Raw genomic sequence first — 20897 nt, 5'->3', positions numbered from 1 at the left:
ATTGTAAATTGAATTAGCTATACTTTAATACATGCAATAATAAATATAATAACACATATATTAGGTACAGTACTGAAGAATCCGCTGACGGAAATTATTATTTTCAAGGGAACCCTTTTCTTGATCAGGTTCCAAATCAAAATGCTAGCTGCATTTAAATTGGAAATAAATGGTTGGTTCTAGGTTTTGCATAATTATGTGCTTTAAGAGGTTTGTGTTTAAGTATGAAAATAAATAAAAACCATGAAGAAACCATGCATGGACAGCAGAATGTGGGTCCAAACGAGTTCCTTTCAGCTTGGCACACTAAAACAAATGGAACCTTTAGAAAGAAGTAGACCTTGTAGTAGCAGTGGGTTCTTTATAATGCACAGCCGTGCACACTACTACATTTCCAGCTAATCAGAATCGCGCAGTTGCAGAAAGGAGAGCGGTTGTCAAGGCAGCCCCCAATATCCCCTCCCCCTTTTCCCCTCCTTTCCCGTTTATCAGCAGAGGTCGCATGGCATATGGAGAACAGTCCAACCACTTCTCTGTACTGGAACCAATGTATGAATATGCACCTCCGTGACAAAGCATATGGAGTATGAGAACAGCGGGGGAAAAGAAGCAACATTATTAGAGTTACGATTTTTTTTTTTTTTACATAAACCAAGGGGGGATATTTAATTTAATTAGTTCTGGAGTACGTAATAGTATAACCGATCTGGATATTTGCAGTTATCATTGTTCTACGGTTTAGTGATAACTGTATTTGGCTCTCCACAAAGTGGACGCATCTTGTAGTCTTACGAAAAAAGGACTGTGCATCACCGGGACGCGAGTTGGTGCAGAAGTTCGACCGCGAACGGATGTGAGGGAAGAGTGCACTGAGAACCTCAACCCCCTTTTCTTTCTCTCCTGGCTAAACAATAGAGTCAAAGACACTGAAACTGATTTCATGCCGTCAGTCTCACAGACCCTGACATGGACGTGAGATTTTATCCTACGCACCCGTCAAGTGTGGGTTCTGATCCAAGTTGTCTAAGCTCGTTGGACTATTACCACGCGAACAAGGTAAATACAAAGTGCAGTCCTCCTCGTGCGGTAGTACCATGAGTTTGAAGTCTACACGTTCTCACCTGCCCCCGCTTCTTCTTCAGCATGTCTGCAACATTTACGCAATGCACGTGTGTGCTATTGAATGTGGTGTTTAAGCTTAATTTGTTTCCTTCTACAAAAAGTATGTTTTGAGACGGTGTTCGTTCCATGACAACCCACACCTCCACATAGCCTAAACCACGTTTTTCTCTACTACATATCTTATTCGGTCAACATTTTCGGCATATGATATAACTATTCTAGTCTAGAACATATAGCTATTTTGCTTTAGGCTATGTTTAACACAAGTTGGATAACTGCAACAATATATATAAAGGCTACATGATTGCTGTTAGAATCAGTCTAGGCTAACGTTACTTTTGATAAACTATCTCGTTGTTATCATAATGCATTACTCTTGCAGATGAATGAATGCACTTTCACGTACCCAACATTTATAACCAGAGTGCGAATTACATTCGGTGGTCTGTTTTTTTCACTGGACCTCCTGTGTGAACGCGCTTGCGTGTACAATAAAATGTTGTATGGGCCTATTAGTAAAGACGTGTCATTTAACGGTAAACATTTTTTTTTAAATTATCTTTTAATTTGGCATGAACACAGCCAGTCATGGTTTCGTCTAATTAAGTAAACATATCACTTCAAAAAGTAGGATACCTGCGCATGTTCGTACACTCTAAAATAATAATTCCATCCAAACAGTGGTGTGCACTCGCGTCGTTAAACGAATGGAAAGAGACATCTGTAACAAAACACCTAACTGTTATGACATTCGGCGATTGTCGTTGGGTCTACATTCTTGTAGCCTGAATTAATTTATGTGTCTTGTTGACAAAATCTTTGTAGAAAGAACAGTTGGGACACCTGAAAAGGGGCTGAAATACAGGACTGTCTCAGGATGATGAGTGCAGCCACATGGGGAAACATGTTTTTAACCATGACACAGAGGTGGGGTTGTTGTATCATTTGGAATAAGCGTTCCACAGTAGCAGTAGGCATACGATTTACATTGGAAACAAATAGGATAATGGTTAAATCAGCATTATTTAGAGACCCCCTCCAAAGTTTGAAAATCTTACATTTTGGGCAGTCTTCATTTTTTCTATCTTTTTTAGATTTAGTCCAGTTTTAGTCATTTTGACTTAAATACCATTAAGTCTTAGTCACATTTTTGTCATTTGAATAATGATTTAGTCCAGTTATTGTCAAAATGACAAAAACAGTGGGCCATTTTAGTCAACTAAATGCCCATTCATTTTAGTTACATCACATTTGTGTTGCTTCATTAATCTATAATAAACATAAATCACTGACTTCCATGTGCACAAACATACATAGCCTTGTCCTGCCGACATATTTTTCGGCCTAACATCCTAGCACATGATTCTCTCCCTAACAGCCAAATTGGCAGAAGAACACATTACTCTGCAGCAGATTTAAAAAAATCACACCCATGACAGGGCTCCAGACTAACATTTTCCCCTGGTGGCACTGGTGCTACTAACTTTTTCAGTTGGTGCATGGCACCAGCCCATGATTTGGTCACACCAATTTTTTTCCACCGTGTCACGCAAAATATGATTTTTAAAATCACTGTAGAAAGTCATTCACAGTGCTTCAGACTGTGTAATAGACTACTGAGAAGGTAGGCTATTCAATAAATACGTTGTTTCATCTAACATGTTCAAGCAGGAATGCATGATTAAAGATGTTGATGTGCAACTTAATCTAGTGATTGTCATGAATTGTGAGTTGACAATAGGGTATTGTTGTTATATTTTACTGTTAAAATAGGGCTCCCGAATTTTCGGAATTTTGTTCTTCAATAGATAATCTCTATTGCACTCCGCACTGCCCTCTGCCACCTGGACAAGAGTAACACCTATGTGAGAATGCTGTTAATTGACTACAGCTCAGTGCGCAACACCATAGTGCCCTCCAAGCTCAGCACTAAGCTCAGGCCTAGGACTAAACACCTCCCTCTGCAACTGGATCCTGGACTTCCTGAAGGGCCGTCCCCAGGTGGTGAGGGTAGGTAACAACACATCAGCCACACTGACCGTCAACACGGGGGCCCCTCAGGGCTGCGTGCTTAATCCCCTCCTGTACTCCCTGTTCACCCATGACTGCGTGGCTGTGCACGATTCCAACACCATCATTAAGTTTGCTGACGACACAACCGTGGTAGGCCTGATCCCCGATGACAATGAGACAGCCTATAGGGAGGTCAGTGACCTGGCAGTGTGGTATCCGGACAACAACCTCTCCCTCAACATCAGTAGACAATGGAGCTGATGGTGGACTACAGAAACGGAGGCCCGAGCCTGCCCCCGACCACATCGACAGGGCTGTAGTGGAGCGGGCCGAGAGCTTCAACTTCCACGGTGTCCACATCACTAAGGAATTAACATGGTCCACACACACCAACACAATCGTGAAAAAAGAGGCTGAAAATAATTGCCATGGGCCCTCAGATCCTCAAAAAATTCTACAGCTGTACAATTGATAGCATCTTGACTAGGGCTGTAACGGTGACCGTATTACCGCCACACTGGCGGACACGAGTCATGACTGTAGTCTAATTCACGGTCACGGTAACTAGGCTTATCCAAGCTCTGATGCTGCTGATGGTCATTAGTAGCCTATCAAGCGTCCTACATTCGCTATTTATGGGCATATATTACCGTACCTTTTTTTCCCATGCCCCTGTTACGAGACAGATGCATGATAAGGGTCCATTCTAAATCAAAACTAATTTAATATATATATTATTTAGTATATGTGAAGACAACATTAAATGTAGTATAATCAGATAGGTGAAACTATTAGCCTGTCACTTGTGAATTATGTATTATCACTTGTGAATGATGCCCAGTGTGTGCAGTAAGGCAAGAAACAGCGCATGCCTTTTTTGTCAGACTTTTTCAAATTATAGTCACACACCTCATGTAGCCTAGCCCATAGGCCTATATGTTTTGATAAGGTTTGTATCACAACTAAAGTGGCTACATAACTTCTAAAAAATTAAGCACATTAATCCGCTTTACAACCGGTGTAGAGCCTAACTGGCATACATATGCGGCAAGTGAGTTTCAAGTTTGAGGAAGATCATTTTTAGGGGGAATTACGGCCACACAAGGGGGATGCTGCCGGGAAATTCGAGGCCTGGTGAAAATATTATCAAGTTCTTGTCAAATTGTGAATGAGAGACTGATGAGTTGTGTGCAGCCTGCACAAGAAACAAATCAGAGCTCATGCCTTTCATGCAACACTTTTTTCAAATCATCATTAGTGTCGCATCACGCAACCTTTAGAATCTATTAAAATCTAAACATATAACCCAACGTTTGTATCACAACTAAAGTTGCATAAATACTAAGAATATAGGAGGACCTGTTTCTTTGTTAACCGCTCAACACAGAATAGCCTCATGTGCACATCCTTTCTATTTTATTCAGCTAAATTCAATTGTATTCTTCATACTCTAAAATAATACAAAATAATGCCACATAATTCTAAGCAAATCTTGTCTGCTAAATGAACTAGTGCAGCCCACAGCCATAAGGCATAGCCATATCAGGGCCTAAAATAAGGACAACTCAGTCTGCATCAGTGGCTTGTATGCTATGCATGTAAGCTAGGAGATTAACGGTCAATTACCGTGAGACTGACAGTTATTTGCTTGACAATCACCGGCTGACAAAATGTCATGACCGCTACAGCCCTAATCTTGAATGGCTGCATCACCGCTTGGTATGGCAACTGGTTGGCATCCGACCGCAAGGCGCTACAGAGGGTAGTGCGTTGGCCGAGCTCTCTGTCATCCAGGACCTCTGTACCAGGCGGTGTCAGGGGAAGGTCCTAAAAAACTCCAGCCACCCAAGTCATAGACTGTTCTCTCTGCTACCCCACGGCAAGTGGTACAGATGCACCAAGTCTGGAACCAACAGGACCCTGAACAGCTTCTACCCCCAAACCATAAGACTGCTAAGTAGGCAGTTAAATAGTTAACCAAATAGCTACCTGGACTATCTGCATTGACCCTTTTTGCAATACAGTTTTATTTTAGATGAATTTACCTACAACTTAATATGCACTAATATCATAGGCTAATTTATTTTGGGGCTAATTCACCACATGAGGAAATGAAAACTCAAAACGCATTAGCTATATCGCTAACACTACACATAATAGCCACTGCTAGTAGTCATGTATCAATGTCCTAAAAAAACTTTGCCGTTGTAGCCTGCTACCCTACAGTATCTGCACTCACAATGGCCAATGCGCAATTGCGTCATGTTGCGGACTTCGAATCTTAAAGCCATATCAAATATCTTCGTTGTAAAATAGTTGCTATTGAGCTCAATATTAAGAGATGAAAAATACAATTATTAAAGTAGTTTCTTCCAAAGCTATGTATTTCCCACAATTGGATTTTGAAATGTTATACAACAGACACCTTTTTTCCCTCTCCCAGAGTGCACATCAAGTGGCTCGCTCATCACAGAAGCAGGCCCCAGAGAAACAGGCAAAGGGGCTACATTAGGCACTTTCATTACAGGAATCATGAGGATAATGCAGTTTATTGTTTGACCAAATCATGCTTTTAGCAGCAAAAAAATAAGAAGTTTTGAAACTTTTGAGTGAGGTGACCATGTAATGAATGTTCAGCTCGCACTGATGCGACCAATTAAAAATGTAACTTGCACAGCCAAGTCAAGGGGTAGCAAAATGCGACTAAATGGTCGCAGTCTGGAACCCTGTCCCTTGACATACTGTAGCTATGTTGTAATCAAAGTTCTGTCATAAGTAGTGGTTACAGCAAGCTAACTAGCTAGCATTATCAATCTGTTATTACCTGAGCGTATATATTGGAATGATGTGCTTTCAGATGTCTTTTGAGGTTGGTAGTATTTTTCCCTGTCAACTTGTGGGTACAATGCTGTCTTTTCCCGTGGAAATCATTGCATTCGGTCTTGTTTGAATCGACCTGATATGTAAAGTGGCTCCAAATGTCGCTCTTTTTTCTACCAGGAGCTTGTACCAGCCATGCCTTATTCACATGATTGATTTGTTGCCGCCAGATTGTAGAACGGTTACCTGGCAGAGAGGTAACTCGTGAATGACCTGGGCATGGTATATATTTTCCACCGCATTGCAACAATTTAATGAGAAAGCCTTACAATTCTGCTAATGTCATGCATGCTTTTGATTAGACCAAACAAATAACACTGAAAAGCTCTCAATGTCTCCAAAACCCTTGTCAAATCCACTTAATAGTAAGATTTTAGTCACAGAGAACATTTTGTCTCGTCTCGTTTCCGTCAACAGAAATTACAAAAATGTTTTGTTTAGTTATAGTATTTTTCTGGGTCTATTCAGTCAGTTATCGTCTCGTTAATTTAGGGGGGCTCATGTCTCATTCAGGGGGTCTGAGACCCTATCTGGGCCGCTGTAATCCATACCATCTTGGATTATTTTCAATCACCTTGTACGGTAGGTAGGCTACTGCTCTCGTTCTGAGAGGCTATCCCGTCAGATGAATTAGCATGTTGGATCAAAATAGGCCATGGGCTATTTGTCCATATTGCCCGTATCTTTGATGATTCTGAGTCCCAATCATGATGTCTCACTGTGAGATGAATACTAAAATGGTTTTAGAGACGCATCTTTTTTCACGCCACTGCTTCAGTTCTCGAACTGACTTCTGACACTTCATCTCCATCTTTGGAGGATGTATGGTTGACCTAGCCAACTATAGCTAGGCTACTCATGATGTATTGCTTGTTAGTTTTTTGCTTTTGTTGTGCTTGAGATGATGAAAAGAGCTATAGAAATGTAATCAATTATTATTATACCAAATATAGTTTATTCAAGCAAAAAGCTCTAACAAAGGCCAAGAGGACGACACGTAAGCTTCAATAAAAAAGTGATGTTAGCAAGAGCAGTGTGCGGGTTTCTTTTTTCTTTTACCATATTTTATTGTTATGCACCTGCAACAAGATAGCTCAGATGTGCGAGTGCATTTTTGAATGTTGAAATGGAACACAACAACAGTAGATGTACCGGTATCAAATAAATTATTTAATTACACACAAGAAACACTTTTCAATGAGAAAACAGAACTCCACGTTGGGTTTTAAAAAAGGACCACTTCCAGTGTGACCTCCCCTCCCTCCGTGCTGACTCCGGTGGGGGGAGCTTTTAACTCCTGAAAAATATGCAAAAGAATAGCTCTCAGTCATCAAACATACTACATGTAAAGGCCTGTAAAAGGTATTATGCCAATTACAGTATATTTCTCTGGAATACACTTGTACCTTTCTAACACATAACACTGAGTGTACAAAACATTAGGAACATCTGCTCTTTCTATTGCATAGACTGACCAGGTCAATGCTATAATCCCTTATTGATGTCACTTGTTAAATCCACTTCAATTATTGTAGATCAGGGGTGTCAAACTCACTCCACGGAGGGCCTAGTGTCTGCAGGTTTTTGGTTTTTCCTTTCAATAAAGCCCTGGACAACCAGGTGTGGGGAGTTCCTAACTAATTAGTGATGTTAATTCATCAATCAAGTACAAGGGAGGAGCGAAAACCCGCAGACACTCGGCCCCCCGTGGAATGAGTTTGACACCTGTGTTGTAGATGAAGGGGAGAAGACAGGTTAAAGAAGGATTTTTAGGCCTTGAGACAATTGAGACGTGGATTGTGTGTGTGCCATTCAGAGGGTGAATGTGAAAGACAAAATATTTAAGTGCCTTTGAACGGGGTATGGTAGTAGGTGCCAGGCGCACTGGTTTGACTTTGTCAAGAACTGCAAAGCTGCTGAGTTTTTCACGCACAACAGTTTCCTGTGTGTGTCAAGAATGGTCCACCACCCAAATGACATCCAGCCAACTTGACACAACTGTGGGAAGCATTAGGGTCAACATGGGCCAGCATCCCTGTGGAACACTTTTGACTGAGGTTCTCCCACTTCTTTTTCACCCACGCAGGTGTCAGCTGCCTCTCCAGCTCACACTCCTTCACATATATCCTTAACAGGCATAAAATGAAGTACAACATTAACCAAAACATAGCTAGACTGCCACATAATTTGTCAAATTGGAAGGTGAAACAGTAACGACTGCATTTTACCATTACTTTCACCATAACAGCTTATGTGCAATGAAACAACACAGATAAACAGTGACAAATCAGGAGAACTAGGAGATTAGAGAAGTGTTGGGACTATCTAGCTCTTGATCATGACTCTCGGTTCCATTACATTACACATAAGAGTCATTGGACGAAGGCGTCTTCTGTAGGGTGTAGTTTTGTTAAGATTCCCACATCGCCTGCGGCAGCGCTTGTTTACGGAAAACAGATGGAAGACGAGACGGCCACATGTGCTAATTAGCTATCTAGCATGCTCCGAACACCTGTGTGTAAGGGTAACTCAGGAAGTGTAGTGGAAGTGTAGTTTCATCGGACGGAGACACCCATAGCTGTATGGATCTGTTCAAAACTGCTACAGTAAGTGTATCTTCCTTCTCGCTGATGAAAGATAAGGGCCATATGTTTCAAAAGCCAGATAGAAAACAATGATCATTGACGTTTTTAAACGTTAAAACCCAGAGTCGGGATTGTAGTTCACATGAGGCAGTCGTGGGCAAAGCTAATGGCTGTGAACTTTCGGGAGAAGGCAGAATGCCACCTAGAGTTTTCGAGCTGTGACCAGCACCACTGTGGAAAATAGGAATGTAGGCTGCCGCGTTACTAACATTAGCTATAACATAGCTAGTGGCAATGCATAGTGCAGTGGCAAGAGGACTAACTATGTCCACATGACTTACTCAAACCTTTTTTTTGTGGCATTTCTCCTGCTGTTTTCACTACAGAATTAAATGCCTGGTATTGTCATCAGACCTTGTAACAGTTTGAACACAAGCCCTGATATTTACAACAAGTAGCTCGCTAACTCGGTTAATATCAAATATGAAGTTATCGCTAAACAACAAGCAAGTAACCCTATAGCTAACATTACTGTTCAAACGGTTCTAACTTTTAGTCCTACTAAAGCACGTAGCCAGTTAAATGCACGGCAGGCTGCAGAGCTGTTTTCAATCATGTAACGTTATGATGAAGTAGTTCGCTATTCGCCATCCTCCAAGTTGTTTTGTTGTTCACGTGAAGCTATCTATCAAAACGCACAGCCCTCCCTTTTCCAATGTATTGTGGCTGTGAAATTCCCGAAAAGTGTGCAGCGAATTCTACTAGATGAAAAAACGAAATTAGTATAATATCCTGGCATTTAAAGCATAGTCGATTTTCAAAGATGCACATACTTCTATTTTCACATACTGAGAATGTGTCATGCACACTTGCGTTGTTTCCCACTATAAATTGATTTCTGTAGAGCATGCCCATATCTAATTGATCAGCTGTTGTCAAAGCCAAAGTGAGTGTGACATCCGGACATTTAAAGTATACTTGATGTTTGAAATGTCTATTAAACATGTTTTTTTCCCCGCATACTCCAGTGGCCTACTATTTAGGATGCAATTATGGGTATTAGGACACGGCCAGTATCTCAGGAAGAATGAACGCATCAAGTTGGATATAATAGGCTACATTGGAATGCTCCAAAATATGTCTTCGGTCCCTTGAATCTCAGGTATTTATTTGAAATATTTAAAGGTAGCCTATGCTTCTGGTTGAGAGGTCCCTCACAAGGCAAGATTACAATCATCCCACATGTAACATTAACTGCCTTCACTGGCATTACAAATGAGACAGAGACCATTGGAACCATCTGATCTCATGTTAACAAGGTGCACAGGGTCAGTTTCTTATCCTCAAACTGGCTGTCTCATTTAAGAGTTGCATCAACCTCTCTAATGTAGGCCATATCTATATCTGATCAATCAGTAGCTAATCGTTTTAGGTGGGCTCTGCTGCCGAGATCCTCAGGAATTTTGACACATACCCTTTCCATCCATGGAAAGGAGGCAAAAGAGTCTCATGATTGCTCATTTCCATGACAAGATAATATGCCATTAGCAGACACTTTTATTTAACGCGACTTCCAGCAGTGCGTGTATAAATGTTCTTATGGGTGGCCCCAGCGGGAGTCAAACCCATTGTCATGACAATGTAAACCCCAACTGAGCCACACAGGTGCTGTTTTAGGTTTTTGTTGAACACTTCCTAATTAGACATTGTGATCCCTGGTTAAACCTATGATGTATTTTGGGTGGAGAGATGAGAATATGATTGGCTTAACGGTGAGGTGATTTGACAGAAAAAAGGTCCCGGGAAGATTTGCTGGCTGCAGTATGCCCCTTGAATATCCATCCTCAAGCAGCATCACATCTCTGTAAATATGGGAGAATAAACAGTTCTTGTTTCTTACTATCCCTCTGAAAAGCAATTTGCAGCCTGAGGAAACGTTTTTCTTTTCATAGACCTTGAATTAACAAGTCTCACGTGTCTCACCCAAGCTTGATTGGAAAACACGATAAAACATTTTCTGGTATAGATAAAAAGGTACGTTTCTTTGCCAGCATTTTTTCAGAGCAAATGTACTACTTACTTTCAAATCCACACAGGTTACAAACCTTGTTATGGTAACTAATTAGCATGCTTATGAGGCATCCAGAGAATCAAGAATGGTGTGGTTCTGTTTTAGCATACAACTGTTCATTTTAGTGTGACTGCTCTTAAATATTTTAAAGGTATTTGAAGGAAATTCATTTCAGTAAGAGGTTAATCAATGACCCTATGATTCAGTTCAACTGACCATGGCGCTCTCCATAATTGGTTGAAATGTCTTGATGAGAGAAAATGTAAAGCATTTTTATATAGCTCCAAAGCATTGCATGTCAATTCCTCCATAATGTCTCTTACATCCTATAGCTAGCCATTTTACCTGGTGGAGCTGAACCATGCACATTTGAGGGCAAATGGAATTCTGTGAAATGATCACGAAAGGGGCTACTGGAGGAGGAAAGGGGAATTGGTAAGGAGTTGAGACTTTCACATGTCCACGAATAACTCTGAATAATGTCTGTGATAATACGTCTCTCTTACTCTGTGGCGCTCCCGCAGCCTAGAAATAACATCAAACGTTGTAATTACTGCAGTCTTTGTGCTACTTTGGAATATGAAACAGTACTATGTTCTAGTGTTCTCTACCTTTGCTTTCAGCACATCAAGTAATTGCTGCATAGGTTGTCTGTAAACGATAGAAAATAATGGAGTTGAACTACATTTTTTCTACTGCCACTTCTAGATGTTTTGTTCAGCTGTAATTATGTATGGTCTTCTATTCTGTCATCCAGCGCGTTCAGTTTGTTTTGGGAAATAAGGCTACGCAATGGCAAATCCACTGTTTGTATAACTAAATTAGACAGTGCAGCTGTCCTTCTGTCCTACAGTATGCTGAACACTTTAAGTGGAGGCCACACCCAGGTCCTATATTTTCCGACAACTGACATCTGGATGCCTGTCTGCCTGCTTTATATACCAAGCCAAGGCCACATAAATCATTGTCTGTAGGAGAGAAACATTTTCGTGAATGGGGGGGGTGTACCTAATAAACTGTGTGTACAGTGGGGCAAAAAAGTATTTAGTCAGCCACCAATTGTGCAAGTTCTCCCACTTAAAAAGATGAGAGAGGCCTGTAATTTTCATCATAGGTACACTTCAACTATGACAGACAAAATGAGAAAAAAAATCCAGAAAATCACATTGTAGGATGTGGAGTTTGGAGTGTGACTGTTTGAGGTTGTGGACAGGTGTCTTTTATACTGATAACAAGTTCAAACAGGTGCCGTTAATACTAATAAGGTGAATGCACCAATTTGTAAGTCGCTCTGGATAAGAGCGTCTGCTAAATGACGTAAATGTAAATGTAATACAGGTAACGAGTGGAGGACAGAGGAGCCTCTTAAAGAAGAAGTTACAGGTCTGTGAGAGCCAGAAATCTTGCTTGTTTGTAGGTGACCAAATACTTATTTTCCACCATAATTTGCAAATAAATTCATAAAAATTCCTACAATGTGATTTTCTGGATTTTTTCCCCTCATCTTGTCTGTCATAGTTGAAGTGTACCTATGATGAAAATTACAGGCCTCTCTCATCTTTTTAAGTGGGAGAACTTGCACAATTGGTGGCTGACTAAATACTTTTTTGCCCCACTGTGTGTGTGTGTGTGTGTGTATATATATATATATATATATATATATATATATATATATATATATATATATATATATATATATATATATATATACACACAGTTGAAGTTAGAAGTTTACATACACCTTAGCCAAATACATTTAAACTCAGTTTTTCACAAATCCTGACATTAAATCCTAGTAAAATTCCCTGTCTTAAGTCAGTTAGGATCACCACTTTATTTGGAAATTGCTCCCAAGGATGAACCAGACTTGTGGAGGTCTACCATTTTTTTCTGAGATCTTGGCTGATTTCTTTTGATTTTCCCATGATGTCAAGCAAAGAGGCACTGTTTGAAGATAGGCCTTGAAATACATCCACAGATACACCTCCAATTGACTCAAATGATGTCAACTAGCCTATCAGAAGCTTCTAAATCCATGACATAATTTTCTGGAATTTTCCACGCTGTTTTAGGGGGCACAGTCAACTTAGTGTATGTAAACTTCTGACCCACTGGAATTGTGATACAGTGAATCATGCACAAAGTAGATGTCCTAACCGACTTTCCAAAACTATAGTTTGTTAACAAGACATTTGTGGAGTGGTTGAAAAACGAGTTTTAATGACTTCAACCTAAGTGTATGTAAACTTCCGACTTCAACTGTATTTATATATATATATATTAATTTATATTTATACAGTTCTTATAAAGGAAATCAGTCAATTTAAATATGTTCATTAAACCCTAATATATGGATTTTACATGAATGAGAATACAGATATGCATCTGTTGGTCACATATGACTTTAAAAAAAAGTGGGGGCTAGGATCAGAAAACCAGTCAAAATCTGGTGTGACCACCATTTGCCTCATGCAGAGCGACACATCTCCTTCACATCGAGTTGATCAGGCTGTAGATTATGGCCTGTGGAATGTTGTCCCACTCCTCTTCAATGGCTGTGCGAACTTGTTGGATATGGGTGGGAACTGGAACACTCTTTCGTACACGTCGATCTCGAGCATCTCAAACATGCTCAATGGGTGATATGTCTATTGAGTATGCAGGCCATGGAAGAACTGGGACATTTTCAGCTTCCAGGAGTTGTGTAAAGGTCCTTGCGACATGGGATCGTGCATTATCATGCTGAAACATGAGGTGATGGCGGTGGATGAATAGCATGTCAATGGGCCTCAGGATCTCGTCACGGTATCTCTGTGCATTCAAATTGCCATCGATAAAATGCAATTGTGTTTGTTGTCCGTAGCTTATGCCTGCCCAAACCATAACCCCACCGCCACCATGAGGCACTCTGTTCACAGTGTTGACATCAGCAAACTGCTCGCCCACACGATGCCATACATGGTCTGCGGTTGTGGGGCCGGTTAGACGTACTACCAAATTCTCTAAAATGACATTGGAGGCGGCTTTTGGTAGAGAAATTAACATTTAATTATCTTCAAACAGCTCTGGTGGACATGCCCACAGTCAGCATGCCAATTGCACGAATGGATTATCTTGGCAATGGAGAAATGCTCACTAACAGGGATGTAGACATATTTGTCCACCAAATATGAGAGAAATAAGCTTTTTGTGTGTATGGAACATTTCTGGGATCTTTTATTTCAGTTTTACATGTTGAGTTTATATTTTTGTTCAGTGTATAATCACACACATGAAACCAATGCAAAACTTGTTGGTCTGAAGCATTTGCAATATTGTTAATTCCATTAGATGCCAGGAAATAATTCAAGCTACGGTACGGTACGGTTTTATATCCTAGGGCAGCAATTGTAGTAATGTAGCTATTAGCTAATAACAAGCCCTATTGTGGTGAAAGGAGAGCGAGTGGAATGGGTTGAAATAATCAGTGCCACACAGCAGGTGGACAGTGTGTGTTTCTCAAATGGCACACTATTCCCTATATAGTGAGCTACTTTTGACCAGGGCTCATATGATGTATTGCACTATGTAGAGAATAGGGTGCCATTTGGTTTGCAACCAGTGTGTTCTCACTCTGACCTCAGCCATTCACTGGTTTTGCTGACTTAGACATCACAATCACAATTGCTTTTCTAGACTGTGAAGGGGAAGGCCATGCATACCACAGTGTGGACTCATGACACAGAGGGCCCTGGAGAAACAACATGCAGTAAATCACTTGTGCACCAAGGAGATTTTTAATGGGAATTCGTACCATTTGAAATCATCCATGGGGCAGATATTTTGTACAGGAGACTCACTAGATTATTTTTGTTAGATGTGAGAATGTCTTCGGGCCCCCATCTCATTTTGAACCTGTAACTGAGTGAATGTTGTTCTGCCCCAAGCTTTAGATTCTCAAGGAAGACATCCATTTGAATGTGTAACTTTTTTGCCAAGTTTTAATAAAACACCTCTAGTTGTCAACTTTAATATCATCAAGAGAGTAATTACAGCATAGAAGAGCTCATCTTAGAACAGGGATTAGTCCTATTTAAGAATTGGACTTATGTAAATCAGCCTGAAGAGAGAGCAAAGGAAGCCAAGAAATGTACACTCAACTAATGGAAGAATATTTTTTTTACTTTCCGAGGCCTCATCAGTCCGTACTGTGCATGTAGTGTTTGTGTTGAGTGTCTGTCTGTGTGTTGGATAGTGTGAGGGAGAGGGAGAGAGAGATTCAGAGAGATAAAGGGAGAGAGACAGCAAAACTGATACCCGTGCACTAATTAGTGGGACTGGCAGCCATGGATTGCTGCCTGTTGGTGTAAGAGAGAGAGGGGGGAGTAGTCTGTTCCTCGGAGCGGCTGTTGGCATAATTAAGACCAGTCGGCCTGTTCCAGTAAGACTTCGTCAGAACGAGCCTCCCGTGGGGCAACTCCACAGCACTCTAATTTTACCTGCAGAAAAGAAAGAAACTGCTGTGGGGTAGGCCCCTGGGTGTTGTGTTAAGCGTTGATTATGTTTGTTAATGGTTACGAGCGCCGAGAACTCAAAAGCCGGGGTTGTTAAAATGGATGCGCTAATAACAGTGTATGTCCATCACGTTGGTTCCACTTCTTGCTTCATGAGGACAGAAGCACGGACAAACATTTTGGATGTCTTAGCATCACAAGGAAGCTATTGTTCTACTGGCCTTGACACGTTCATAGACATTTCTGGTATCCTTCAGCATTTTTGTGTGTGGGGTTGAGTTCTGCAGCATATTTGAGGGGATCAGTTTGAGCAAGGCGAGGAACAAAACCGATAATCCTGATCACATAATGAATAGATATTTGGGATGTAGGTGTTTTGCAGTCTCACAAAGCCAACCTTACAAATCGTGCCTCTTTGACACGACTATTGGAATATGACTATTCTGTTAGAAAATCCTGGGCTTCTGAGGCTAGATGTTTTGTAGATCAGTGATTCTGCCCAGTCCGGCTGCAATGTAGAGAATTTCAAAGTCAAAGCTATATGGAATTGTTTAGCTATTTGATTTGGAATTTTAAGACCCCTTTAAGTATAAAGAAAATATATTTAAAAAAAGTGTATATATTTTTATTCAAGTTTTACTAAATGTACAAAGATATGACCATATTCCATCCATCCATCCACCTTCCCTCCCTTCCTCCCTCCACACCATACATCCACCCTCACCCCCCAGCCCCTTCCCTACCTCAGTCCACCCACCTCAATTCCCTCCAAACCACTCACCCCAACCTCTCCCAACCACCCACCCCAATAAAACAATTATTTGATGAGAAATAAAAATGTGGCCTTACTGCCATTAGCTCGTACAAACACATTGAATAAAATATTCACTACATGGAGCAAAACATCGCAAGGAAGTTTGTTCTGAAGTGTCTGTCCTATATGTAAGAGATGTAACAAAGATCAGGAAACATTATTATTTATTTTTGTACATGTATTTAACCCCTTAACTTAAGCACTAAACTGTCTCCATATACACTGAGTATACAAAACATTACTCTTTCCATGACATCGACTGACCAGGTAAATCTAGGTGAAAGCTATGACCCCTCATTGATGCCACTTCTTAAATCTACTTCAATCGGTCAAGATGAAGGGGAGGAGACACGTTAAATAAGGATTTTTAAGCCAATTGAGACATGGATTGTGTATGTGTGCCATTCAGAGGTGAATGGGCAAGTAAAAAATGTAAGTGCCCCTTGTGGGGGTCGTAGAGCAAAACAGATAACACCGTCGTGTTGTCTCACGGTCTGACAAACACTGCTCTAGCTTTGTCACCTTTCATCGCAGATGCGGACGTGCGACATCGGTGGATGCGGTGGATTGAGACGCGAACAGATATCTCTAGCTTAAACTGACACATTTTTATGGGGATTTTTTTATTATGTTAATGACATTTCCACGGGGACATCGACGCTGGTTAAAGTGATCAACCAACAGAGGGAGATAATATGAGGGGGGAAATTAATGAATTTATTAATGAATGGGGAGGAATGCAAGCTGCTCGGGCTGTGTGTATGTATGGAAGAGTCTGTGAGCTGGACAAACATTCACAGTTGTCTCAGCCTCCTGAGGTATGTCCTGTACAAATAGTATCAGCAATGGCAAGCTCTACGTCTGGCTTAAAAGCTCTTTCCCACACTTGTTTTTTCTGAATATCCTTTACAAACATTATCGGGTGAATGTCAATGCTGTGTTTGCACTGCGGCCTGGAGGGATGGTATCAACGAAAAAGGTTACATTCATTAATGATCTAGCTCCAAATGCAAACAAACAAACAGATGGGAAAAGGGTCCAGTCTTACATTTTATCCAACTGTTCTAACAGTTCAAGTAGTTATTTAAAAGGCTCAAATCTAGACACCAAAGACACGTTTTGTGGTAATGTTGCGCTGTTCTGTTGCAAAATGGCAGTATTGCATCATCCCTTGTAGATCCAACATATGTTTAGTTTGTGGTGTGTTACCCTCAGCCTTGATAAATGTCATACATGCAATCCATCACCATGACATAGAATGTGTGTTATATTTAGTATCAGTCTCCTTCAGAAATCCATTGGGCTTATCGATCCCATTGGTTGTCAGGTAGGAGATGGACCTGCTTGACTGTGCCTCTCTTATACGAGGCTGTGTCTCCTGCCTTGTCCCTCGTCTGTCAGGGATGCCGGATTTATTGTGTGTGACATATTTAGCTAGCAGATATAATTGCCTGTGCGAGGTGATGATAGCCCCGTCCAATGGAGTCACTGGAGAGGGCGCCGGCAGCGCGACAGCGAGATCGAATCTGTGGCTCATTTTTCTTCATTGAGACTTAATGATGAGATTAATTCACAGTGGGCAGAGAGAAACATTACAGTGTATGGCAGAGCCAAGCAGAAGCTGTCTTTTTCCTCACAGCATTTCTGTAATGAAGTGGTGTGGCAGAACAGAGAGGGAGAGAGAGGGAGAGAGAGGCCCTATTTGTCTTTGTTTTGTCCGGCTGTTTAGTTTCAGCCAGACAAGCCATCCTGTTGAGGGATGTAAGAAAAACAAACAGAGGAAATAAAGTATGACACCGTGTTGTGCTCAGTTGATTCTGTTTCGTCTAAACAACACCATGACAACTTAGTAATTGTTGTTAACACCGCAAACACAGGAAAGAGTACCGTAGCATATATTTTTTTATAGAACTGTTAATCACACAGTAGTGAACAAACACTGCCTGTGTGTGCACACTTGTGCACATGCATGTGTATGTGTGTTGAGGAGAGAGAGAAACAGAGATGGTGAAAGAGGAATGTATGAGAACATTTGAACATTTGCTCCTTTCAGCTTGGATCTGAAACTGAAATAAAACCCGAATTGTTTAAAATGGCTAGATCTCTGTTCTGCAGCAGCTCAATGTCCTGCAGGACCTCATGTTGTCTAAATTCATGATGTTCCTATGTACGTGTTGACTTTGAATATCTCAAATAGCATACTGTATGTGGGCAATTCCAAGGTAACAGAGTGATGTGGAGACTCAGATTTTTCACTTTAAAATGTACCTCAAACATAAAACAATGATTGCAAAGTTAAACAAACCATAGAGCTCTATGCACAAGGAGAACTTTAGTCATTTTGTGTGGTTTGTTTAACATGGAATTGCCCATATATTAATGCATATAACATGTGGAAGATAACACTCCAACTCAATTTAATTTACTGAACAGCAGGTTTTGGGTATGCACTGGTACCCAGTACTCAAATGGCAAAACATGCTTGACTCCTTATTTACTTTCTTGAGTACTTTCCTTCATAAACAGTGCAATCATGAGGCCTAAGGTCAATACGATATTTGGTGGGATTTACTTCACTACACAGGCCTGACAATACACTGAACACTGGCTCCATCAAGCCTAACTGACTATAGACGAAAATAGGCTGCTGGTCAATTGTACCTCTTCACCCTTTCTGTTGCTTACCGTGATGTAAAAACCCATATCGAGAGGATAGAGGCTTGAGGGTGCAATGCCAGCAAGGCTAAAAAGAGCTTATGAAAACATAATAACCGTCCTATTTTGGGCTGGATGAGTATCAATAATTCAATGAAGAGCTCTGATGATCCGAACAAGGCCCGTGGAATAAGAATGTCTGACTCATTTCATCAGAAAGAGCAGGTCAATATCGATTATATTGTCAGAATAAGGGTTATAGTTGGGCGCTCTCATTGAAAATAAAGCACCAGGGCCCTTATGCATAAAGCGTCTCTGAGTAGGAGTGCTGATCTAGGATCTGACCATATAATCACATTCATTGTGATCTAAAAGGCAAAACTGAGCCTAGCCCAGCACACTTTCTTTGAGACACTTTGTGGATATAATCCCAGGTCCCCCCTATCCATATCATTTAAATCATTATGATCTAAAAAGGAAAACGGATCCTAAATCAGCACTCCTACACTGAGACGCTTTTTAAAAGTGGGCCCAAGAGGTTCTTGTCGTAAAACAGGAGCAAATGTTTGCGGTCCGACAGGTCATGTGATATCAAGTGAAACTGAATGGAGCCGACAAAGAGATCGTCGTCATATTTTATTAAACAAGATAACGTGGGCTAATCTCTGGCTCAGGTTACCCAGTGCTTTGTGGGAAATTAGAGATCATGTTGTAGGGGAAAAATGACACCCCTCTAATCCCTTCATCCCCATCCTCCTTTCTATCTCATCAACCTCCCTACTTTCCCTCTTCACTGAACTGCATGCTTCCCATAAGCTGGCACCGTTTAAGACCAAAAACAAACAAACAAACAGCCATGTCCGTGCTTCAGAGATTGCGGCTGTTAAATGAATGACTAATCCGTTCGGGCAAGTGCTCAGCGTTTACTCTTACCCAAACAATGGCACTTGATACAGTGTGTCCTTGGTTTACATATAGGACTTCAGACCACTGGTGCTTTCTTACCGAAACACTGACTTGTCAGTTACAGTAAATTCTCAAAAAGCCTGCCAAAAACCCCCCCTGCCTGTTGAATCTGTATACAGTTATTAGAGACTAGTCATGTTTAGGGCCTATTATATTAGAGCAGGTGTTACGATAGAGTTAATACGATTTCCCAATTAGAACTGTACATTTCAGACCCCTACAGGACTCCCCCCCCGCACCCCCGTGTGATTTCCACATGATCCTGTAATTAAGTCATCTCAGAGCCTTGAGCACATGAGTTGCGCTCTGAGCTGAGACCAATCTGGAGCTAATTGTCCTGAGTTTTAATTTCTAATAGAATAAGGACCAGCGGGAACAGAGCTTAATGAAGTGTATGCTGTGTGTGTGTGTGTGTGTGTGTGTGTGTGTGTGTGTGTGTGTGTGTGTGTGTGTGTGTGTGTGTGTGTGTGTGTGTGTGTGTGTGTGTGTGTGTGTGTGTGTGTGTGTTAAACTGCTTCAGAGCTAAAGATCAACTGACTCTGTATCAGTAACGTTTGCTTTCATCACTTCATCATCCGTCAAAATTTGATTAGACTTCCGGATTCTTCTATATGGGTACTTGTATTCCATTATCAGTTATGGACTGATAATAACCGAGTTCCTTTCAATGTAATGCTTTACAACTGTTCCAAGGCTAATTTCTTAGTTGTTCTAGGTGTCGTGCTTTTCAACTGTGTTGAATAACTTCCTTTGCTACAGTAATAACAAGGGTACGGGGTGAGGGAGGTGGGCCCGCTCCGCCTTAGTAATTGAAATGCACGGGAAAAAGTGCTTTTGCCTCAGGCGTCAAAGTTATTGCCTAGAAACCATGCATGTAGATTGTAACATTGAATGTATTTACATTGCCTTGGTAATGTTTCTTGGTAACGATTTAGATTCCAGTAATTTCGACATTGGAACAAATCCGTTTCGACTTGTGTGGGAAAATAAACCTCCAATAAGACAAGTAACAGCTGTACAAAATAAGCTAGATTGTTTTCCATGATACGCTCAGAACATTGTGTATACAATGATGAGCAGGTACACTAAGTATACAAAACATTATGAACACCTGCTCATTCCATGACAGAGACTGACCAGGTGAATCCAGGTGAAAGCTATGATCCCATATTGATGTAACTTGTTAAATCCACTTCAATCAGTGTAGATGAAGGGGAGGAGACAGGTTAAAGAGGGATGAAGGATTTTTAAGCCTTGAGACAATTGAGACATGGATTATGTATGTGTGGCATTTAGAG

The 20897-nt window shown here is 40.9% G+C and overlaps 1 protein-coding gene across 2 annotated transcripts in view; it reads left to right on the top strand.

Annotated features, from left to right (window-relative positions):
- Positions 1–451: 451 nt before the first annotated feature.
- LOC129830228 (TOX high mobility group box family member 2-like) overlaps positions 452–20897 on the top strand; it is a 127027-nt gene continuing 106581 nt past the window's right edge. For both annotated transcript variants that reach the window (XM_055892623.1, XM_055892622.1), the window contains exon 1: positions 452–1056. In XM_055892623.1, coding sequence (XP_055748598.1) covers positions 967–1056 — 90 coding nt within the window. In that variant the 5' untranslated portion in view covers positions 452–966. The remainder of the gene's footprint in view (positions 1057–20897) is intronic.

The sequence above is a fragment of the Salvelinus fontinalis genome, chromosome 31 (genome assembly GCF_029448725.1).
Source record: "Salvelinus fontinalis isolate EN_2023a chromosome 31, ASM2944872v1, whole genome shotgun sequence".
Classification (NCBI taxonomy): domain Eukaryota; kingdom Metazoa; phylum Chordata; class Actinopteri; order Salmoniformes; family Salmonidae; genus Salvelinus; species Salvelinus fontinalis.
Note: the sequence above shows the minus strand (reverse complement) of the source record. Positions and strands in the feature narration are given on the sequence as shown.